Genomic DNA, 23,015 nt, shown 5'->3' with positions numbered 1-23,015 from the left:
CAGCACCGTAGCACATCACCGAGAAATATCTCACAGCGCTCCACGTAAGATGAAATACTTTGAAGCACAATCACCATTGCTATGTAGATAAACACAGCAGCCATTTTGCACGCAGCAAGGACCCACAAGCATCATTGTGATGAGGTTTTGGTTGAGGGAGGCATGTTGGCCAGGACACTGAGCGAACTCCCTGCTCTTCTTTGAATAATGCCATTGGATCTTTAATGTCTATCTGAGCAGGGGCCTCAGTTTGATGTCCAGTTCGAAGGACGGCACCTTCGACAATGCAGCACACCCTCGGTGCTGCACTGCAGTGTTACCCTAGATTATAGGGGTGATTCCGTTGTTCTGCACTCGCAGCCGGGAGCCACGCACGCAAGGAAAGCAGGGTGGAGGGGGGTTACAACACCGTGGCCCTGATTCTCCAACCTGTGCTCCTGTCAGGCACAGTCAGGAGGTCAAATCCTGGAGCAGGGGTTGAAGCCATAACTTTCTGAGTGCTACCAATTTAGCCTTTTAATAATAAATGGGAGCTGATTAGACACGGAGTGCAGAAGACACGTCTGATAAGGGCCTACTCTCCCTAGTGGTTTGTTATGCATAGGCTGCTTACTGCACATTATTTGCTCTCTGTGAAATAAACTGGACAATTTAAGGTTTTTCATCATAATAACTAAAATTTATCCAATCAGTTGATTAAATTGTAGTGGTTCAACTCAGGTTCGACTCAGGTTCGACTCAGCCAGTCTAAGCTATAAAGCCCTGTGGTGGCAGAATGTTTCTGGGAGGTCTCTTTGGCAGCAGAAGATATGGTTTAGTAATTCACACAGCATGTTTCTGGAATGTGCTGCCTGAAAGGGCGGTGGAAGCAGATTCAATAGTAACTTTCGAAAGGGAATTGGATAAATACTTTAAAAGGAAAAATTTGCAGGGCTACGGGGAAAGAACAGGGGAGTGGGACTAATTGGATAGCTCTTTCAAAGAGCCGGCACAGGCACGATGGGCCGAATAGCCTTCTTCTGTACTGTATGGCTCTGTGATTCTATGATTCTAAGTATCCCTGCTACCCAAAAAGGTTAATCTTAGCCAAGCCAAATGGTGAAAGGCTTCTCACAATAGCCGTGTGTTCTACTATGGGAGGAGGTGAAAAACGCTGGCCGCCTTACATGCACGAAAGGATATTGCTGTGGGCAGCCTGCCCCCCACCTTGGTGAGACCACTTGCAATGTGAATATTTGTCCTGACCCTCCCCTGGTTTGTATTGGGTTGCCCAAACCCAGCCCAGTACTTTTTGCATTACCCAAACCCTGTCCCACTGTGTATTGGGTTGCCCTGGCCTGGCCCTGGGATGTATTGGGTTGCCCTGGCCTGGCCCTGGGATGTATTGGGTTGTCACGATGCTGTCCTGACAAAAGAATTCATGATATGAACATTGGGTTCCAACCTCAGTGGAGCAAGGATGCCTGGTGTGCAGAATAGAGGCGTTACCCAGTACTATTGTGACATTTCCATTTCCTATGCCACCCATCTTTATGGTCTCTGTGGGTGAGATTGCTCCCATTGTACATGTGGGACCTTGTCAGCCGAGAGAGAGAGAGAGAGAGAGAGAGGAAACTTTAATCCCATTCAAACCAAAGCTCGAGAGATGAAAGGACTGGCCATGATCTCATGGTGCCACCCAATCACACACTAAATAACCTTATTGCAATGAAGTACTCAAAGATTAGCAGAAACCAGGCTGCTGATGAAATCTTTCCATATACATTGTGACAGTTCTATAAAAAAGTAATTTGTTGTTATAATATTTTCTATCCATCAGATACCCAATGGCTTACTAGCTTCACTGGAATCTAAACTCACATGTAAAGGAGTATCATTCAGCTGATGCACCAACTAGAACAGAATCATATAAGAATTCAATGTATAAGTGAAACATTTATATCAAATTGTTAATGGTGCAATCATAACATAGTGCAAGCAGATTACTGTTCAACAATCTGTACAAGATACTCAGTGAATCACACGGTGTAAAGAAAGTCTATGACACTAATCTGAGCTTGTGACAGTGCTTCAGTGAGTATCTCTGTTATATTTGTTTTATCTTTATTTTCTCTTTTCCTGCCAATTGTCTCCTCCTGTCTCCTCTCGCCCCTCTCCCCTCTCCCCTCTCCCCTCTCTCCTCTCTCCTCTCTCCTCTCTCCCCTATCCTCTCTCCCTTTTCCTCTCTCCTCTCTCCTCTCTCCTCTCCCCTGTCTCCCCCCTCCTCTCTCCTCTCTCCTCTCTCCTCTCTCCCCTATCCTCTCTCCCTTTTCCTCTCTCCTCTCTCCTCTCTCCTCTCCCCTGTCTCCTCTCTCCTCTCTCCTCTCTCCTGTCTCCTCTCTCCTCTCTCCTGTCTCCCCTCTCCTCTCTCCTGTCTCCCCTCTCCTGTCTCCCCTCTCCTCTCTCCTGTCTCTCCTGTCTCCCCTCTCCCCTCTCCTGTCTCCCCTCTCCTCTCTCCTGTCTCCTCTCTCCTCTCTCCTCTCTCCCCTCTCCTCTCTCCTGTCTCCCCTCTCCTGTCTCCTCTCCTCTCTCCTGTCTCCCCTCTCCTCTCTCCTGTCTCCCCTCTCCTCTCTCCTGTCTCCCCTCTCCTGTCTCCTCTCCTCTCTCCTCTCTCCTGTCTCCTCTCTCCTGTCTCCTCTCTCCTCTCTCCTCTCTCCCCTCTCCTCTCTCCTGTCTCCCCTCTCCTGTCTCCTCTCCTCTCTCCTCTCTCCTGTCTCCCCTCTCCTCTCTCCTGTCTCCCCTCTCCTCTCTCCTGTCTCCCCTCTCCTGTCTCCTCTCCTCTCTCCCCTCTCCTGTCTCCCCTCTCCCCTCTCCTCTCTCCCCTCTCCTCTCTCCTGTCTCCCCTCTCCTGTCTCCTCTCCTCTCTCCTCTCTCCTGTCTCCCCTCTCCTCTCTCCTGTCTCCCCTCTCCTCTCTCCTGTCTCCCCTCTCCTCACTCCTCTCCTTTCTTCTATTGTGAAAGCAGTGAGTCCTTGCTTGAGTACAATTCCATCTGCCCCTGTCATTCCCCAGTTCCCCCTGAAATGCCCATTATTTATGTGTGGGCCTAATCAGTGTGTTTTGGAAGACGAGGAACATCGTGGCAGAGGCTGGTCCTGAACCTGCCCTCACTCGCTGTTTACACACATGTATTTTCGACAGTAGTGATCGGCGTTGGCCATTGGGTTTACAGTGACTGAACAACGCAAATTGGGTTTCTGTTTCATGACATTCCAAGACTTTTACTGGTGTTTTAGGATCACAATCTGCAATTCTGTTTGCTTTTCTGTGAAAATCCCAAACCATTAGTCTTACTTCTAATAAGAACAGAACATGTTGAAAACCCTCCGCAGGTCAGGCAGCATCTGTGGATAGAGAAACAGACTTAATGTTTCAGGTCGATGACCTTTCATCAGAACTGGAAGACAGTGATAAACGGTCGCATGGAAATGGCCCTGGGAGTTCTCAACATTTACTCCGCACCCCATGAAGTCTCATGGCTTCAGGTCAACGAGGCCAAGGAAACCTCCTTCTGATCACCACCTACCACTCCCCCTGGAGGAAGCACTGAGGGTAGCAGGGGCACAAAATGTACTTTGGGTGGGGCACTTCAGTGTATACCACCAAGGGTGGCTTGGTAGTTACATCACAGACCAAGCTGGCCGAGTGTTTAAGGACACAGCTGCCAGGTGAGGGAATCGACATGAGGAAGAAACCCACTGGATCTTATCCTCACCATCACAGACACATCTGTCCACGACAGCACTGGCAGAAGTGACCACCGCACAGTCCTTGTGGAGACAAAGTCCCGTCTCCACTGTCAAGGCATCCTCCATCGTGTACTGTGGCATGAACATCATGGACAGATTAAGGACAGATCTAGCAGCCCAAAGCTGGGCACCCATGAGGCACTGTGGGCCATCAGCAGCAGCAGAATTGTAGACGGCCATAATCTGTAAACCTCATGGCCTGGCACATTCCCTTTGTTCTTTGATCACCATAAAGCCAGGAGACCAACCAAGGTTCAATGCGGAGTGTTGAAGGGTGTGCCAGGAACAGCACCAAGCCTACCTTAGAATGGCAGTATGGGTCTAGTGGAACTAATACACAGGGCTACCTGTATGCACAACATAAAAAGCAGCAGGTTATAGATGGAGCTAAGTGGTCCCATGATGGACCAGAGCAAAGTCCTGTAGCCCTACCATATCCATTTGAGAATGGTGGTGGACAGCCAGGCAGCTAACAGGAAGTGGAGGCTCCATGAAATCCCCATTCTCAACCATGGCGGAGCCTAGCACCTGAGTGCAAGAGATAAGACTGGACTGTTTTCAAGCTTCTGCAGCCAAAAGTGTTCAAGTAGAAGAACAATCAGCCTTTTCCCGTGGATCCAAACCATCATAGATACCAAGGTCCAGCCAATTCGGTTCACTCCACTGAACATCATTAATAGAGCCACCAAGTAACACCTACTCATCAATAACCTACTTGTCAATGTTCAGTTTAGGTTCTGCTTGGCTCCAGACCTCATAACAACATTTGCCCAAACATAGACGCAAGAACGGAATGCCAGAGGAGAGGTGAGAGTAGCTGCTCTCAAGATCAAGGCAGCACTCGGCCAACTATGGCACAAAGGGAGGCCTAGCAAAAAACTGAAGTTAATGTGGGTCAAAGGGAAAACCCTTCAATGACTAGAGTCGTACCTGAGACAAAGAAAGATGGTTGTGGTTGTCGGTGGGCAGTCATTACAGCCCCAAGATATCGCTGCAGGAGTTCCTCAGGGAAGCTTCCTCGGCCCAACCATCTTCAGCTGCTTCATCAATGACCTTCCCTCTGTCATAAAGTCATAAGGGATAGGCAATAAATGCGGCCTTGCCAGCGTAAATCCACATCCTTTGAACAAATGAGGGGGAAAAAAATTGACAAAACTAAGGCTGACAAATTATTCACTGTGGTGAACAGTTCAAATACCAGAGCACACAAACTGAAAAACAGGAAGTTACGAGGAAGAAGAGAAGCCAGGTGGGAAGTTCCTTTTTTACACGAAGGTTGTTTGAGTAGTGGAATAATTTATCAGGATATTAATAGGATGTTGAAGCAGACAGTTTAAAGAGGCAATTGGATGTGTTCCTAAAGAGAGAATGGATTGACGGATAAGGTGAGGAGAGGGTTGGATGGGCTGATCTGTGATAAATTGATCAGTTTTGATGGGCCTAATGGCCTTTTCCTGTTCTTAAATATCATCATCAACAACAACAGCAACTTGCATTTATATAGTCCTTTAACAAAGTTAAACGTCCCAAGGCGTCTCGGGAGTGAGCAACGTGAGATATTAGGACGGGTGACCAAAAACCTTGGTCAAAGAGGTAGGTTTTAAGGAGCGTCTTAAAAGAGGAGAGAGAGGTGGAGAGGTTTAGGGAGGGAATTCCAGAGCTTAGGGCCCAGGCAGCTGAAGGCACGGCCGCCAATGGTGGTGCGATGAAAATCGGGGATGCGCAAGAGGCCAGAATTGGAGGAGTGCAGAGATCTCGGAGGGTTGTAGGGCTGGAGGAGGTTGCAGAGATAGGGAGGGACGAGGCCATGGAGGGATTTGAAAGCAAGGATGAGATTTTAAAGACGAGGCGTTCCTGAAACCGGGAACCAATGTATATCCTTACGTTGTACTGTACAAAGGCAGCGGTCGGGAATGCGGGAGTGAGAAAAGCACCAAAAATGGAGGCAAAGAGAGGAATTTAGGCACTTGTAGGAGGAGGAAGTTAAGACAGGATTGAAATCCTATGTTTTGCATCACCCCAAAGGCATACGTGACCATGGAAACGGTCTCTGCAGGGACCAGCCTGCATTAATGTTTCATCTTTTCCATAAACTGTTCTTGGAGATCGAACAGCCCATCCCCTGTTTTAGACAGCACTCCTGGCCATTTTCCAGTGTGATGTGTCTGTCTGTCTAGCAGGGGTAAGTGCGTGTAAAATTGACAAGAGGCTAATTTCTCCACAGTGACCGTGATGTCGAATAAACATGCAGCGTGAGTCTAGAATCCAGATTTTAGCACTGAACATCTTTCTTCAGCCACAGTTTTATTTAAGAATTGGCTGTCAGCTCAGTCTTCCGTATGCTGTCGAATTGAGCTCCCTTCAGCAAAAGGCTGATATTTGGGTTTCTTTTACTGAAATGATTTAAACTTAGAGTGTTTTTTTTAAATTCTGTTTCTTTCTAGTGCGGGCACCTGAAGAGGATGAAAATATTTTCTCTGGGAAGCAGGTAGGAGCTATGTTGACCTGCTTTGTATAGTTTGCTTTTCAGTTTTCTTTCCCTTTCCTCTCCAGAAGGTATTGACTCAGGAGAGAAGGGCTTCAGCGTCCATTGCAGGACTTGAGTAGTCAGTCCAGTCCGACTCGCCAGTGTTTCCCTTCGGGTGAGATGTTAAACCGAATTCTAGTCTGCCTGTTTCGATAGTTCAGATGGATGTTCGGCCCCCAAACATCTGCAGTTGGGGAGGGGGCTTACATCTGTGCAAATGCCAAGGTGTGCCTGCCGGGAAACAGCATTGCTGGTCCTGGAGGACTTTCTGGTGGCGGGGTGGGGGGGAGTCTGTTACTTTGGGATGGGGCAGATGCTCACTGAAGGGAGCGGAAAGTCTGGGTGGAGAATGTCAGGTTGTGGTGGGCGAGTGTCGGAGGCAACGTGGGGCCAGGGAACGATCACGGTGGGCCCCACGCCCGCCCTTAGAGGATCTGACCAAGTGGATCTCCAGCAATCATATACAGGGTCTCACTAAGGGCCAAGGATGCAGGTACTCCCGAAGTAGAGAGTTCCTGTTCCAGGCCTCGCCCCATCCTGTATCAACGGCCATGTTTGAGACAGGCAGAGTTTCAGCCCCTAACAGGCCAACCCAGAAAGTGCAAAGGTAGGCTAGGACCCAGTGTATCCCAGCCCTGGCCCAGGACCCAGTGTATCCCAGCCCTGGCCCAGGACCCAGTGTATCCCAGCCCTGGCCCAGGACCCAGTGTATCCCAGTCCTGGCCCAGGACCCAGTGTATCCCAGTCCTGGCCCAGGACCCAGTGTATCCCAGTCCTGGCCCAGGACCCAGTGTATCCCAGTCCTGGCCCAGGACCCAGTGTATCCCAGTCCTGGCCCAGGACCCAGTGTATCCCAGTCCTGGCCCAGGACCCAGTGTATCCCAGTCCTGGCCCAGGACCCAGTGTATCCCAGTCCTGGCCCAGGACCCGGTGTATCCCAGTCCTGACCCAGGACCCGGTGTATCCCAGTCCTGGCCCAGGACCCAGTGTATCCCAGTCCTGGCCCAGGACCCAGTGTATCCCAGTCCTGGCCCAGAACTCGGTGTATCCAAGGCACTGTGTAAACGCAAGTTCTTTTTGTTCTTATTTGGTTCCATAGGGTCAGACAGCCCCATCCCCCATCATCCCCAAGTGGCCATTCTTCAGGTGTGAGCCTGCACTGCAAGTATCTGCAGGCTATTTGACCACGGAGAGCATCACAATTGAGCCCAATTCTGCCTTTACTCGATGTGAGCACACACACAACATAAGTGCAACGAGGGCCGAGGAAGTCACTGGTTAGCAATTGGGAGTGGCTGATATTTCTCCCTGCACTCCAAGGGCACTGAGGCCAACTGTAGTGTTCCAAGTGCAACTGGCTAAATTGGCACAGACCGGGGATCAAGTCTGGGACCTTCAGGTCTTTGTGCGGCATCTGGCAGTGCCTTTAATCTCTAAGCCTTTGAGAGAGCTCATCGGAACATAGGAACAGGAGGAGGACATTCAGCCCCTCGAGCCTGTTCCTCCATTCAGTTGGACTACGGCTGATCTGTATCCTAACTCCATCTGCCCACCTTGGTTCTGTGACACTTAACACCCCTCACTGTCTGTTTTGTCTGTGTCATTTTTAATACTAATTTTGTTTTGTGCACAGGTGGTGGTGATATATCGTGTCTGTGCGGCATCCCTGTGTGTGTGGGATGAAGAGGTGTGAGGCTGCATTGACTATCTTCTCACTGGAACAGATTCAATCCTAGGATGCCTTTGCTCGCCAGCACCCTTGCACATAATCTGCCACAGGTCCCATCCAATGGGGGCTCCACGATCCGCCATGAGTGAGAGCACAGACGAGAAGAGTCTGTACAACAATGCGCTGGCTTGGCTGATCTGTTCTGGGGTGTCTCTGCTGGCCAACACCTGGGGGATCCTGAGCGTCAGTGCCAAGCAGAAGAAATGGAAGCCACTCGAGTTCCTCATCTGCACGCTGGCCGGGACCCACATTCTTAACGTGGGCATCCCCATCACCATGTACTCGGTCATCCAGCTCAGGAGGCAACATTCAGACTACGAATGGAACGAGGGGCTGTGCAAAGTGTTTGTCTCCACATTCTACACGCTGACCCTGGTGACTTGCTTCTCCGTCACTTCTTTGTCCTATCACCGCATGTGGATGGTCCGGTGGCCAGTTAATTACAGGTAAAGGGGTGAGGGACGAGGGGTGGGGGGGTGGGGTCGAGCGATACGGCTCGGTTTTTGACTGTGGCCCGGGGTTTCCCCGTGGGGCGTCTGCCGCTCCGTGCACGCCCTGACTTGGGCCCGAGACCCCATTCACGCGGGGTGTCCCGCTGGCGTTAGAGCAGTGGAGCGGGAGCAGCTCTAAGGAAATTCCCGGCCTGCGTGCCTATGTATCCACGCGTAACTCCTTCTGCTTCCTATACCTAGCCGATGTTCTGTCCAGGAACAGGAAAGTCGGACCTGGAGTTTGCTGCTCAGCTTTACCTACATGAAAAGGATCAGTTCATAGACTAATTCACTGTGGGTGAAATGCTTTGTTCTATGTGACAGGGTGTTGTATAAATGTGTAAATATTCTAACATCATAGAAATTTCAGCACTGATGGAGGACTTTCGATCCATTGTGTGTCTTTCAATGCTGGCTCCACATAGACCAATCCCCAAATAAAATCCGTTCATCTTTCATTCATTCTGGGGATGTGGCCCATCCCTAGATACCCTACAGAAGGTGGCGCTGAGCCTTCTTCTTGAACTGCAGTCCATGTGGTGAATGTGCTCCCCCGGTGCTGTCAGATAGCGAGTTCCAGTTTTTACTTACCTTTAATGCTTTCTTTTTACGTGTTTATCTAATTCCCCCTCAAACATCTGGATTATATTATTAAAAGAATAGAATGCATTCTGTGTAATGCACAGATCTAACAGTATCCGATTTATTATTTATTTGCTGTTTTTCTTTATCTGTATATATAATTCAAATTCCAATTCTGTGCTTACCAGCCCATCAAAGTGAATGGGCTGAAAATCAGAGGTTTACAAGTGCCAAATCAGAATTTCTATCCCACTCTCTTTTTATTGTACAAGAACATCTGCAGTGAAGTTGAGGGTGACTGTGCATGGCTATTTGTGAATAATAAACTCCCCTGATAACACAGTATCAGTTCATCTCTCGGTTTGAGTCCGAAATGGGGGCTTCAGTGCAGAATCGAGGCTGACACTGCATAGGAACATAGGAACAGACCATTCAGCCCCTCGAGCCTGTTCCGCCATTCAATTGGATTATGGTTGATCTGTATCTTAATTCTATCTACCTGCCTCGTTTCCGTAACCATTAATACTCTTTGCCTAACAAAAATCGATCAATCTCAGTTTTGACATTTTCAATTGACCCCCAGCCTCGACAGCCTTCTGGCAGAGAGGGTTCTAGATTTCCACTCCCCTTTGTGTGAAGAAGTGCTTCAGTGTGGTACCAAGGGAGTGCTTTCCTTTGGATAAGTTCTTAATCTGAGTTCGCAGCCTGCCTATTTAGGTGGATGTTAAAGCTCCAAGGGAAAGACAAGGGGAAGTGTGTTCTGGAAGGATGATATCAAAATGGACTACAAGGCCTTGATCATTTAAGCCTTTCTAATTTAGTCAACTCTCATTGCCAAAATACCCCCAAAGATCGGCACTTAACTTCACTGTGGGGAGCAACCTCCATTTTAGTCCTAGCTTTGTGCTTCTAGCTAACGATAGCTGTGTTAAGGGTGCAACCTGTTTCCATAGTAACCGAGCATTTATTTTTGTTTGTGATAAGAAATCCACGGCATCTGTAATGTGTGTGCCAAATTCTCCATTCCACTGGCAGATTGCTGACCTACACTGATCATTATATTCTCCTGTCCCAGGTGAGGTGTCAGTCAAATAACTCTGTAAGCTGTATTCTGCACAGTGTTTCTTGAAGGCCTTTAAAGTGATGAAGAGGTTTGAAAGGTTAGACATAGAGAAGATGTTTCCACCTGTGGGAGAGTCCAAAACTAAGGGTCATAAATATAAGATAGTCACTAATAAATCCAATAAGTAATTCAGGAGAAACTTCTTTACCCAGAGAGTGGTTAGAATGTGGAACTCACTACCACAAGGAGTACATAGAATTACATAAAATATACACCGCAGAAACAGGCCATTTGGCCCCATAGGTCGATGCCGGTGTTTATGCTCCACACGAGCCTCCTCCCTCCCTACATCATCTCACCCTATCAACATATCCTTCTATTCCTTTCTCCCTCATGTGTTTATCTAGCTTCCCCTTAAAGGCATCTATAATAATCGCCTCAACTATTCCTTGTGGCAGCAAGTTCCACATTCTAACCACTCTCTGGGTAAAGAAGTTTCTCCTGAATTCCCTATTGGATTTATTAGTGACTATCTTATCTTTACGGTCCTTAGTTCTGGTCTCCCCCACAAGTGGAAACATCTTCTCTACTCTTATAATGGTTGAGGCGAATAGCATTGGTGCATTTAAGGGGAAGCTAGATAAACACATGAGGGAGAAAGGAATAGAAGGATATGCTGATAGGGTTGGATTAAATAAGTACGGTGGGAGGAGGCTCGTGTGGAGCATGAACACCAGAATAGAACAGTTGGGCCGAATGGACTGCTTCTGTGCTGTAAATTCGATGTAAATCTATTTCTGTTGACTTGATGCAGTAAGTCAACACCAAAAAGAAGTCAAAGCTGCCTGCGGCCAACCCTTAATCAAGGTCTGATCATAGTGGGAGCGGGAGTGCATCTTATTCTTTCATTGTCCTGGGGGCGAGTGTTCCAATTCCTGCAGTTTTTTCACACGAGCACACTTACGGCAGAACTCGTTTATCAGGTGGTTATTCTGGAGTCCATTGAAGGTGCATCCCTTACTCAAGAGTTACTCAAGCGGGAATTTTTGGTGGTGAGGGGATTGAGGGTGTGACATAACTTCAATGGAAATGAAAATCGGGAGGGATGTAAAACGGGCTTTGGGTTTGCTATCGCCCGTTTTACACTATCGCCCGTTTTACACTATCGCCCGTTTTACACTATTGCTCGCTTTACGCTATTGCCCAAAGTCATGGTGGAGTTCAAATCCCACCAGGGCAGTTTGAGAATTTGAATCCAGTTCAAAATATCTGGAAATAAAAAGTTGGCATGAGTAAAAACCCAACTGGTTCACTAATGTCCTTTAGAGAAGGAAACTGGCCGTCCATATGCGACTCCAGTCCTACACCAACACGGTTGACTGTTAGCCGTCCTGGGAAGTGGCCTAGCAAACCATTCAGTTGTATCGAATCGCTACAAAGAATATGGAGTGTAGTTGTTCAAGAAGAAGGTCCATCATCACCTTCTCAAATGCATCTGGGGATGGGCAATAAATACTGGCCTCGCCAGCGATGCACAGATCCCGAGAATGAATTAAAAAACAAACAAGGACCGTCTGGTTGAAAATCCAACATCTAATCGTTGACCCCTATAAACTTTCCTTGTCACATCCTGACAATACATTTCTGCTTCTCCACTTTGGTGTTCATAGTACAGAAAACACTCTCACGCCAGTGTGGTGGCATTTTTGTGTTGTGTGTGTCCACTAATTTTTTAACAGCCTGGTTACAAGTGGCCTCCATTTTGTGATGCTCTCTCCATCAGCCATTTTAAGCTCTCACTTTCTGACCCATACTTAGGGTTGCCAGCCCTCCAGGATTGCCCTGGAGTCTCCAGGAGTTGAAGATTAATCTCCCGGACACTGCTGCGAGCGACCCAGGAGAAACATCATAGGGGGCATTATAAAGATTATGCGTTTTTTGTTTATTAGTTGTAGAAATGTGGGAAAAAGGCTGTTTGAATATGCAGGGCCGTTGGAAAGTGGGAGGGAGGTCTTGTGATCAAACCTCCAGGAATACGTCCAACCAGAGTTGGCAACCCTACCCACACTTCATGGCAGCATTCACCATACATCCTCACCAGCTCATAAAGCTCTGTCGTCCTGGCCTCGTCAGAACATAACACCTTTCTCACACGTGGGATTTTGTGTGTTGTTCCCTCCCCCATGGTTTAGCTTGCAAGCTGAGCTGCTAGGTGCCTGCTCATTAACAGCTGAGGCACAGCTCTTTCATATTTAATGAGCTAAATTGGGCCATGAATGATGGAACAGGGAGTGTGCAGATTTATGAATAATTTGCATTTAAATTTGTTTGGGGGCGGGAGTGGGGGTGGGGCACGCTGTCCATGAATACCTAATTCAGACCCTGAGGTACAGTAGTAGTAAATAATTAATTTAGTGTCTTAAGATACTAGACACAAGAGAACAAAGATAGCATAAAGTTAATCAAAAAAACATTGAAGAGTTTTACACAGGGACTAGGCCAGCACTTAGAAAAGAAAAGTAGCAATTAAACGGACTTGTGTGTAGGTAAACATCAGGGACAAGCAACTCGCAATTTAACAAAATTAAAGTTAACTATTAGTGTTTGCCCCCATTTTTTCTGCCAATTTTCTCGGCTCCTCTCCGCAAGCCCAGGGTAAAGACCCACACTGATCATCCTCTGGTATCTAGCCGGACCAATCCTCACATGTGAGCCTACACAGTGATTTTCGACAGGCTATTCAAGTATGGGGAGCGTCACAGTACAGCCTGATACTGTCCGCATGTATGTTTTTTTAAAATTCGTTCATGGGATGTGGGCGTCGCTGGCAAGGCCAGCATTTATTGCCCATCCCTAATTGCCCTCGAGAAGGTGGTGGTGAGCCGCCTTCTTGAACCGCTGCAGTCCGTGTGGTGAAGGTTCTCCCACAGTGCTGTTAGGAAGGGAGTTCCAGGATTTTGACCCAGCGACGATGAAGGAACGGCGATACATTTCCAAGTCGGGATCGTGTGTGACTTGGAGGGGAACGTGCAGGTGGTGGTGTTCCCATGTGCCTGCTGCTCTTGTCCTTCTAGGTGGTAGAGGTCGTGGGTTTGGGAGGTGCTGTTGAAGAAGCCTTGGTGAGTTGCTGCAGTGCATCCTGTGGATGGTACACACTGCAGCCACAGTGTGCCGGTGGTGAAGGGAGTGAATGTTTAGGGTGGTGGATGGGGTACCAATCAAGCGGGCTGCTTTGTCCTGGATAGTGTTGAGCTTCTTGAGTGTTGTTGGAGCAGCACTCATCCAGGCAAGTGGAGAGTATTCCATCACACTCCTGACTTGTGCCTTGTAGATGGTGGAAAGGCTTTGGGGAGTCAGGAGGTGAGTCACTCGCCGCAGAATACCCAGCCTCTAACCTGCTCTTGTAGCCACAGTATGGCTGGTCCAGTTAAGTTTCTGGTCAATGGTGACCCCCAGGATGTTGATGGTGGGGGATTCGGTGATGGTAATGCCGTTGAATGTCAAGGGGAGGTGGTTAGACTCTCTCTTGTTGGAGATGGTCATTGCCTGGCACTTGTCTGGTGCGAATGTTACTTGCCACTTATCAGCCCAAGCCTGGATGTTGTCCAGGTCTTGCTGCATGCGGGCACGGACTGCTTCATTATCTGAGGGGTTGCGAATGGAACTGAACACTGTGCAATCATCAGCGAACTTCCCCATTTCTGACCTTATGATGGAGGGAAGGTCATTGGTGAAGCAGCTGAAGATGGTTGGGCCTAGGACACTGCCTTGAGGAACTCCTGCAGCAATGTCCTGGGGCTGAGATGATTGGCCTCCAACAACCGCTACCATCTTCCTTTGTGCTAGGTATGACTCCAGCCACTGGAGAGTTTTCCCTGATTCCCATTGACTTCAATTTTACTAGGGCTCCTTGGTGCCACACTCGGTCAAATGCTGCCTTGATGTCAAGGGCAGTCACTCTCACCTCACCTCTGGAATTCAGCTCTTTTGTCCATGTTTGGACCAAGGCTGTAATGAGGTCTGGAGCCGAGTGGTCCTGGCGGAACCCAAACTGAGCATCGGTGAGCAGGTTATTGGTGAGTAGGTGCCGTTTGATAGCACTGTCGACGACACCTTCCATCACTTTGCTGATGATTGAGAGTAGACTGATGGGGCGTTTACATGTGTATATATGTATTCATGTATACGCACGTGTGTGTGTATGATATAATACGTATAAAAAGTAGACACATACACACCAGGGGTCTCTGGTTAGTGATCAGGAATGACAATCCTGCTAATTATCTGTTCCCTTACCGAGGGTACTGAAGCCAATTGTACCACCCTTATTCCTGCTCTGGCTGTGATCACCTAACTCAACACTGAGCCAGGATTGAACCCTGAGTTCTCTCGTGAACAAGGCCTTTGCCATCCATGACCTTATTGTAGATGTTTGCATTGACATCATGGCCTTGACGGAAATTTGGCTTACGGGTCATTACGCCTTGCCCCTTGCTGTAGCCTCCCTGCTTTGCTGTGTCTTCCACCACCTACCCAACCCAACCCACCACAGTGGCATTGTGGCCCTTATCACCAAATCTCACCTTGTCCTGTCCCTCTACTTCTTTGGTACCTTCTCCTTCTTTGAGCTTCTCACGCTGTTCCACCCCTCTCATGTTTCCTTTAAAATCCTTGTTCTCTACCGCCCATCCAGGCCTCACTCCTAGTTTCTCACCGAGATATCCTCACTCCTTTCCTCCCTCAGCCTCTGCACCCTCATCCTCAGTGATTTCAACCTCCATCTCAACTCACTTTGTCTTCTCTCCTATGAAGTCACTGCCCTCCTGTCCTCCCTTAACATCTATATAAACTCTCCTACCCATTTTCACAGCCACCACTTTGACCTTGTTGGATCGTGTGTCCTCTCTATTCCCATCAATCATAGTCAAGGCCATCTCTGATCATTTACTTGTATCCCTCAGCACTCACATCCCACTTCCTTCCGCGTTCATCCCTAGAAAAAACTTTTCCTCAAGTCACAACGGCACTTGCAAACTCCCAACGGTTTAGTCTTTCCTTCGTTCGCCACAATAATTCTGCATTTATCGATCTGCTCAATCGTACCCTCACCTCCCTATTGATGCCCTTGTCCCCAGTAAAACCCTTACTCGCTCCCATCCTGGTCATTCCCCCTGGCACGGGCCCCACCTTCGCTCCCTTAAGGCCAAGGGGCGCAGACTTGAACGTATTTGGCGCACAACTGGTTTAGCTATTCATTGCCAAATCTGGCTTAAACACTACCAGCAGTACTGGGCCCTGTTCTCCTCTGCCAAAACTGCTTGCTACTCCAGGATCATCCTGGAATGCAAAGGTAAACCCCGGCTTCTTTTGTCCACTACCACTGTCTACTTAAACCCCTCTTCTCTGCCCCCTCCACCCTAACCACCAACAACAAACTCTCTGAGCTCACTTTGTCCATGAGACCCCAATGTCTTCTCTCTCAACACTGTTCCCACTAAACTGCTGACCACCCAACTTCCCTTCCTGGCCCCCATGCTAGTTGATATTGTAAACGGTTCCCTCTCCTCAGGTACTGTCTTCTTCCCTTTTATATCTCCCATCATCATCCCGCTGCTCAAAAAACCCGCTCTCAACCCCTCTATTCTTGTGAAGTACCGCCCCATCTCCAACCTCCCTTTCCTCATCAAACGTGTTGCTGACTCCCAAATCTGTGTCCATCTTTCTCGAAACTCCATGTTTGAACCTCTCCGATCAGGTTTCTGCCCCTGCCACAGCACTGAAACGGCCCTTATCAGAGACAAATGATATTCTCTGTGACTGTGACCATGGTCTAGTATCCCTCCTCATTCTTCTTGACTTCTCTGCAGCCTTTGACACAGTCGACCGCAACATCCTCCTCCAAAGCCTCTCCTCCGTTGTCCAGCTGATGGGACTGCACTCGCCTGCTTCCACTCTTATCTATCCAGTAGTAGTCAGAGAATCTCATGCAATGGCTTCTCTTCCCACTCCCTCACCGTTACCTCTGAAGTCCTCCTCCTATTTCACATTGTTGTGGGAAAATCACCACTCGGAGTCAGACTTAAAGATTCAACATGCAGTTTATTGGACAAAGTACTTTGGGAGAAGAACTGGACGCTCCGCAGCGTGCGCAACTACCTTCTCAACTTCAAAATGGGAGTCACGCTTTTTTATACCTTTGAAATACAGATTTTCAGTAGCTATTACATCATTAGTCTTTATTAGTTTACACATTAGCCAATTAAGCCCGCACAGCAACCACAGACCTCCAATCACATTAAAACAACCGTTATCACCTTAAGACAGTATGGTCTTTGTCTATTCAGTCTGGTTCTGTAGTTTTTATCAGCTCGTTGTGAAATGTCTTTTGTATTCCCAGACTGTAAGTCAGTTTTGGAATATACAAACTCAGCACTTTAACTGTCTTTCCCACAGTTACAGAATCCATTTTGTTTAGTAGTGTCCATCTTGTTAGTAGTCAAGTGTTATGTTTAAGCTTTTAATTAAGGTTAGTCTGGTCTGCACAAAGCGCATTTCGGTGTGGTTTTAGGGTAATGACCGCCGCCATGCACACAGTAGTCACTTCACCGTTTCCTTTAACCCAACAGCCCAAATTTTACCCTAACAACATCTACATTCTGTCCCTTGGCGACCTCATCCGAAGACATGCCATCAGGTTCCACATGTACACTGACGACACCCAGCTTTACCTGACCACCACCTCTCTCAACCCCTACACTGTCTCTGTGTTGTCAGACTGCATCCGATAGCCAGGCCTGGGTGAAACGCAATTTCCTCCAATTAAACGTTGGGAAAACTGAAGCCATTGTCTTCGGCCCCTGCCACGAACTCCGTTCCCTCGCCACTGATTCCATCCTACTCCTGGGCCACTGGCTCAGACTGTTCGCAACCTCGGCATCCTATTTGACCCTGAGCTGAGCTTCCGACCCCATATCCTATCCATCACTAAGACCGCCTACTTACACTTCCATAACATGGCCCCCAGACCTCCAGTGCCTCCATTTTAAAAGTCTCATCCTTGTGTTCAAAGCGCTCCATGGCCTCACCCCATTCTATATCTGTAACCTTCACCAGCCCTAAAACCCTCCAAGAATTCTGCATTCCTCCAACTTTGGCCTCCTGTGCTCCCCCGCTCCCTTCGCCCCACAATCAGTTGTCTAGGCCCTAAGCTCTGGAATTCCCTCCCTAAACCTCTCCTCCTCTCCACCTCTCTCACCTCCTTTAAGACACTCCTTAAAACCTACCTCTGTGACCAACCTATCCTAATGTCTCCTTCTTTGGCTTGGTCTCAATTTTTGCCTGATTACGCTCCTGTGAAGCGCCTTGGGATGTTTGCCTACGTTGAAGGTGCTATATAAATGCAAATTGTTGTTGATGGTCTGTGCGGCTCAGCGACTCATGGCTTTGGCCAGGTGAACTGTTGGGGAAGCTTTGCTTCATCTCCCTCCTTTTAATCTATGATTCCTTCTTCCCCAACTCCTGTCACACATAACACTTACTCTCTGGTATTGACTTCCTGCCCTACACTCCTTGGTCTAGCTGCTTCCAGAAACATCTAACAGGTGGTTCCCCCATGTTTTATTTAATTGTCGCCTTTATTGCCCATCCCTAGTTGCCATGAGAAGCTGGTGTTGGGTCTTCTCCTTCAATTGTTGTGGCCTTTGTGGCGATGGTTCTCCCGCAGTTGTATCTGCGGGTGTAGGATGCAGATAGATATCCTGGCATGTTCTTTGATCTACCAGTTTGGCTGGGGCAGCGAGATTCTTTGCACTACTTTTCCTCAGGAATTTAAATGAGTGAAGCAGGGCCCATGATAAAATGGACAGGACACGATCTGTGGAAGAAGCAGGTTTAAGGGGCTTTCTTGCGTTCCGTATTTTCTTCTGTTCTGATTGTAAATGAACTTTCATTTTACCCGCAGTTATTAACCATGGGGAACAAAACCTGAAGGCCGCTCTTCATAAATAGGTTCACAATTTTGTTATACATAGCGCACAGAAAAAAAATCTGGTTTATTGAGTATTATTTACGGTAATAATGACTGAACAGTATATTGGAGAAGGCACTAAACTATGGGCCATAAATATAAGATAGTCACTAATAAATCCAATAGGGAATTCAGGAGAAACTTCTCTACCCAGAGAGCGGTGAGAGTGTGGAACTTGCTACCACATGGAGTGGTTGAGGTGAATAGCATAGATGCATTTAAGGGGAAACTAGATAAACACATGAGGGAGAAAGGAATAGAGGGATGTACTGATAGGGTTAGACGAGGAGACGTGGGAGGAGGCTCGTGTGGAACATAAACACCGGCATGGACCTGTTGGGCCGAATGGCCTGGTTCTGTGATGTACATTCTATGTAATTCTATGTAAGTGATGGTCTGATTTATCTGCATTTACAAGCAGGACAGATGTGTCCTATAAGTAGTAACTGTTTTCATTAACTCTTTCAGGTTGAGTAACACCAAGAAGCAAGCTGTGCACACAGTGATGGGGATCTGGATGGTGTCCTTCATCCTCTCTACCTTACCTGCAGTGGGCTGGCATGACACCACGGAACGTTTCTATGCCAAGGACTGCCGCTTCATCGTCACGGAGATAGGCCTCGGTTTCGGGGTCTGCTTCCTGTTATTGATCAGCGGGAGCGTGGTGATGGGCGTGGCATGCATTGGCATTGCCCTCTTTCAGACTTTCACCGTCCAAACTGGAAACAACGTCGACAAAAACAAATTCAACGTACCCACGATAGTAGTGGAAGATGCACAGGGTAACAGGAGGTCGTCCATTGATGGCTCCGAACCATTAAAGACCTCTCTACAGATCACTTACTTGATCAGTGGAATAGTCTTCATCTACGACTTTTTGACTGGATTTCCTGTTTTGGTGAGTCACTCACTTTTACGCTGTTAATACGACAAAGAGACTAACATGTTGGGGGTGGATTTCACTTCTCCAGTTGTTACCTAGGAAATGTTTTGGTGAAGTTAAAATAATTCAACGTGGCAGAAAAGAAATTAAGAAAAATTGTTCTCTAAAGTCATGAGGGAAATATTCAGAAGCAACGGGGTCAATGCAACGAATCTTCTTTGGGGACAGGTCTCAGTTCTTGCAATCTCAGCAACTCCACGCTTTTCCCATCTCATTAGTGTTTCTTTCTGATTTAAATAATTTTTTTATTCAGCTATTACAGACATACACAAAGATAAAGTTCTTGAATTTATATAGATCCTTATTATATCTCTCAGAAACAACTCAAAGTGCTTGACGTAATGAAGTACTTTGAAGTGCAGTGACTGCTGTTATATAGACAAACATAGGAACAGGAGTAGGCCATTCAGCCCCTCGAGTCTGTTCCGCCATTTAATTAGATCATGGCTGATCTGTATCTAAATTCCATCTACCCGCCTTGCTTCCATAACCCTAATACACTTGCCTAACATGGTGTCCATTTTTCACACTTCAAGCTGGCAATAAGATGAGTAATCTGTTTTTGTGATGTTGGTCGAGAGAATGGTGGCCAGAACATCAGGGGGAGCTCCTTGCTGCCTTTAGAGTAGTGCCATGGGATCTTTAACATTCACCTAAATCAGTAGGACAAGCAGACAGGACCTCAATTTAACTTCCGATTCAAGGGATGGAACTTTTAACAGTGCAGCACTCCCTCAGTTCTGCACTGGAGTATCAACCTAGATTATGTGTTCAAGTCCCTGGAGTGGGAACTGAACCGATAACCTTCTGACTAGAAGTGAGCGTGTGATCAACTAAGCCAAGTGACACAAACAAGATTCAATACTTTATTAAGTTTGGGAAAGGATTACCTCTTTATTCTTATTCTATCTGCAGCCAACGATTATTGAAGCCTTCTCATAAGCATTATTTTTATTTCAAAAATGGATGTTGTTCAAAAAAACACGTCAAGTGTAGTTCATTATCCTTTTAGATCAAATGCAATACAATTTCAGGGCTGAATATATGAATGATTCATTTTTTTCTGAAATGAGCACTTATTTCCCATTTATGGCCAATTTAAGAATGGTTGACTTCTCAGCTGTCAGTTCATGAAGAGATCAGTGGGTCTTAGTACAGAGAGCAGTTAACTTTATTATAATGTTATTTTCTGGAATTTACGAACAACATGAATCTATAAATGACTCACGCAAAAATAAATTAAGTTGTCAGCCATAACTTCACTTCTTTCAGTGAGTGGGTTGTCAGTGGGGGTATTATTAAGGGCTGCCGTGATCTGGAATTGACCAGACATGCCATGCTGCGCTGGCCTGTTGGAGGTTGCTAAGAGATGGTATGGCAGGGGACAGCTGAGGGCTGCCATGGCCTGGCAGGGAAAGCTGTGCAGTGGAAGCATGGGTCAGATGACAACTGAATGTTGTACATGTGTCAGCTGTGGTTCAGTGGTAGCACTTTTGTCTCGGAGTCAGGAGGCTGTGGGTTCAAGTCCCACTCCATAGAGTGCAGTACTGAGGGAGTTCTGCATTGTTGGAGATGCTGTCTTTCAGATAAGACATTCAACCGAGGCTCCGGATGCTCTCTCAGGTGGACACAAAAGATCCCATGGCACTATTCAAAGAAGAGCAGAGAGTTGTCCCCGGTGTCCTGGCCAATATTTATCCCTCAACCAACATCACTAAAAAACAGATTATCTGGTCATTATCACATTGCTGTTTGTGGGACCTTGCTGTTCACAGGTTGGCTGTTGCGATTCCCTACATTATAACAGTGACTACACTTCAAAAGTATTTCATTGGCTGTAAAACGCTTTGGGACATCCTGATGTTATGAAAGGTGCTATATAAATGCGAGTTCTTTCTTTCATTGAAGCTGGTAGAAGCCGCTGAGACTTGTTCAGATTGATCTCCATTCATACATTAATGGTAGGCCGAGATGATGCCAACTTCTTAGAATTATTTCTATGTTGAAATAATAATTAAGTGTTTCAATGGGAAAAGACTTCAACAAACACTTTAGAGACATTAACTAGCAGTTAACAAGTCTTTAACAAGTTTTTTATTTGGTTTTTGATTTTGAACCATAGAACCATAGAAATTTACAGCAAAGAAAGAGGCCATTCAGCCCATCATGTTTGTGTTGGCTCTTTTCCTGAATAATCCAGAACTAATCCCACTGCTGTGCTGTCTCCCTTTATGGCTTCATATTTTCCTCTGCATTAAATATTTATCCAATGTTCCTTAAAAGACACAATGACCTCTGCCCAAATCATGCCCTGTGGCAAAGCATTCCAACAATCCTGTTTGTAAAGAAATTATATTTACATATCAGACTTTTATGAATGGGCAATATAATGAAATTTATGAACATTTGCAGGCATTAACCAGAAGTTAACAAGCCCTTAACAAGTTTTACTATTCATTGATCAGACCTTTATGAATGGGCAGTATAAATGATGATAATGTAGTTCTAAGGGAATTCACAAAAATGAACAGATTTCCTCCTCAATTTATTCACTGTGCCTTTCTCATAGCAATTTACAGTATGAGTAAAATAAGGGCCATACTACTAAGATTGTCATTTACACCAACAACAACAACTTGCATTTATATAGCGCCTTTAACGTAGTAAAACATCCCAGGGCGCTACACAGGAGCACAATCAGACAAAATTTGACACCAAACCACATAAGGAGATATTTGGACAGGTGACCAAAAGCTTTATCAGAGAGGTAGGTTTTAAGGAGCATTTTAAAGGAGGAGAGAGAGGTAGAGAGGCGGAGAGATTTAGGGAGGGAATTCCAGAGCTTAGGGCCTAGGCAGCTGAAGGCACGGCCGCCAATGGTGGAGCGATTAAAATCGGGGACGCGCAAGAGGCCAGAATTGGATGAGTGCCGAGATCGCGGAGGGTTGTAGGTCTGGAGGAGAATGCAAAGATAGGGAGGGGCGAGGCCATGGAGGGATTTGAAAACACAGATGAGAATTTTAAAATTGAGGTGTTGCCAGACCGGGAACCAATATATATTTTATGGTAAGATTCAGAGTTCAGGATGAGCAAATTGAGAGAGGCTGCTGGGCTGAATCATGTTGGAGGAATGCTGCACATAATGTGACACATGAGCATAGGCAATGCATTTAGATCAGGTGTGCCTGCCTGGTTGTCTGCCTGAAAATTGGCAAGCATGTGGGTAACGGAGTCGAGTGACGAACAACATGGGGGGGTTGTCAGTGCATTAAAAGAGGCACAATTCTCACCTGCCAAGTGTTTTTATTTGTTTGAAAAATTTGCAATGCAATCACATCAAAGCTCGGAATCAAAGCCTTGGTTAAGGCTTATCTCCGAAATGGTGCCATGGGATCTTTTACATCCACCTGAGAAGGCAGAATGGAACCTCAGTTTAACTTCTCATCTGAAAGGCGGCACCTCCAACAGTGCAGCACTCCCTCAGTACTGGACTGAAATGTCAGTAAGATTATGTGTTCAAGTCTTTGAGTGGGGCTTGAACCCACAATCTTATGACTCAGAGATGAAAGTGCTACCAATGAGCCAAGGCTGACACTTGATAATATATTAGATGGAATCATAGAATCATGCAGCATGGAAGAAGGCTATTCGGCCCATCGTGCCTGTGCCAGCTCTTTGAAAGAGCTATCCAATTAGTCCCACTTCCCTGCTTTTTCCCCATAGCCCTGCAATTATTTCCCCTTCAAGTATTTATCTAATCCCCTTTTGAAAGTTACTATTGAATCTGCTTCCACCGCCCTTTCAGGCAGTGCATTCCAGATCATAACAACTCGCTGCTTAAAAAAATTCTCCTCATCTCCCCCTCTG

At 46.8% G+C, this 23,015-nt stretch overlaps 1 protein-coding gene across 2 annotated transcripts in view; it reads left to right on the top strand.

Annotated features, from left to right (window-relative positions):
* LOC137300813 (probable G-protein coupled receptor 153) overlaps positions 1-23,015 on the top strand; it is a 65,003-nt gene that overhangs the window by 16,761 nt on the left and 25,227 nt on the right. For both annotated transcript variants that reach the window (XM_067970071.1, XM_067970072.1), the window contains 3 exons: positions 6,232-6,275; positions 7,948-8,489; positions 18,674-19,103. In XM_067970071.1, coding sequence (XP_067826172.1) covers positions 8,104-8,489; positions 18,674-19,103 — 816 coding nt within the window. In that variant the 5' untranslated portion in view covers positions 6,232-6,275; positions 7,948-8,103. The remainder of the gene's footprint in view (positions 1-6,231; positions 6,276-7,947; positions 8,490-18,673; positions 19,104-23,015) is intronic.

Source organism: Heptranchias perlo, chromosome 32, assembly GCF_035084215.1.
Source record: "Heptranchias perlo isolate sHepPer1 chromosome 32, sHepPer1.hap1, whole genome shotgun sequence".
Classification (NCBI taxonomy): domain Eukaryota; kingdom Metazoa; phylum Chordata; class Chondrichthyes; order Hexanchiformes; family Hexanchidae; genus Heptranchias; species Heptranchias perlo.
The sequence above is the reverse complement of the archived record's forward strand: the minus strand, read 5'-3'. Positions and strand labels throughout refer to the sequence as shown.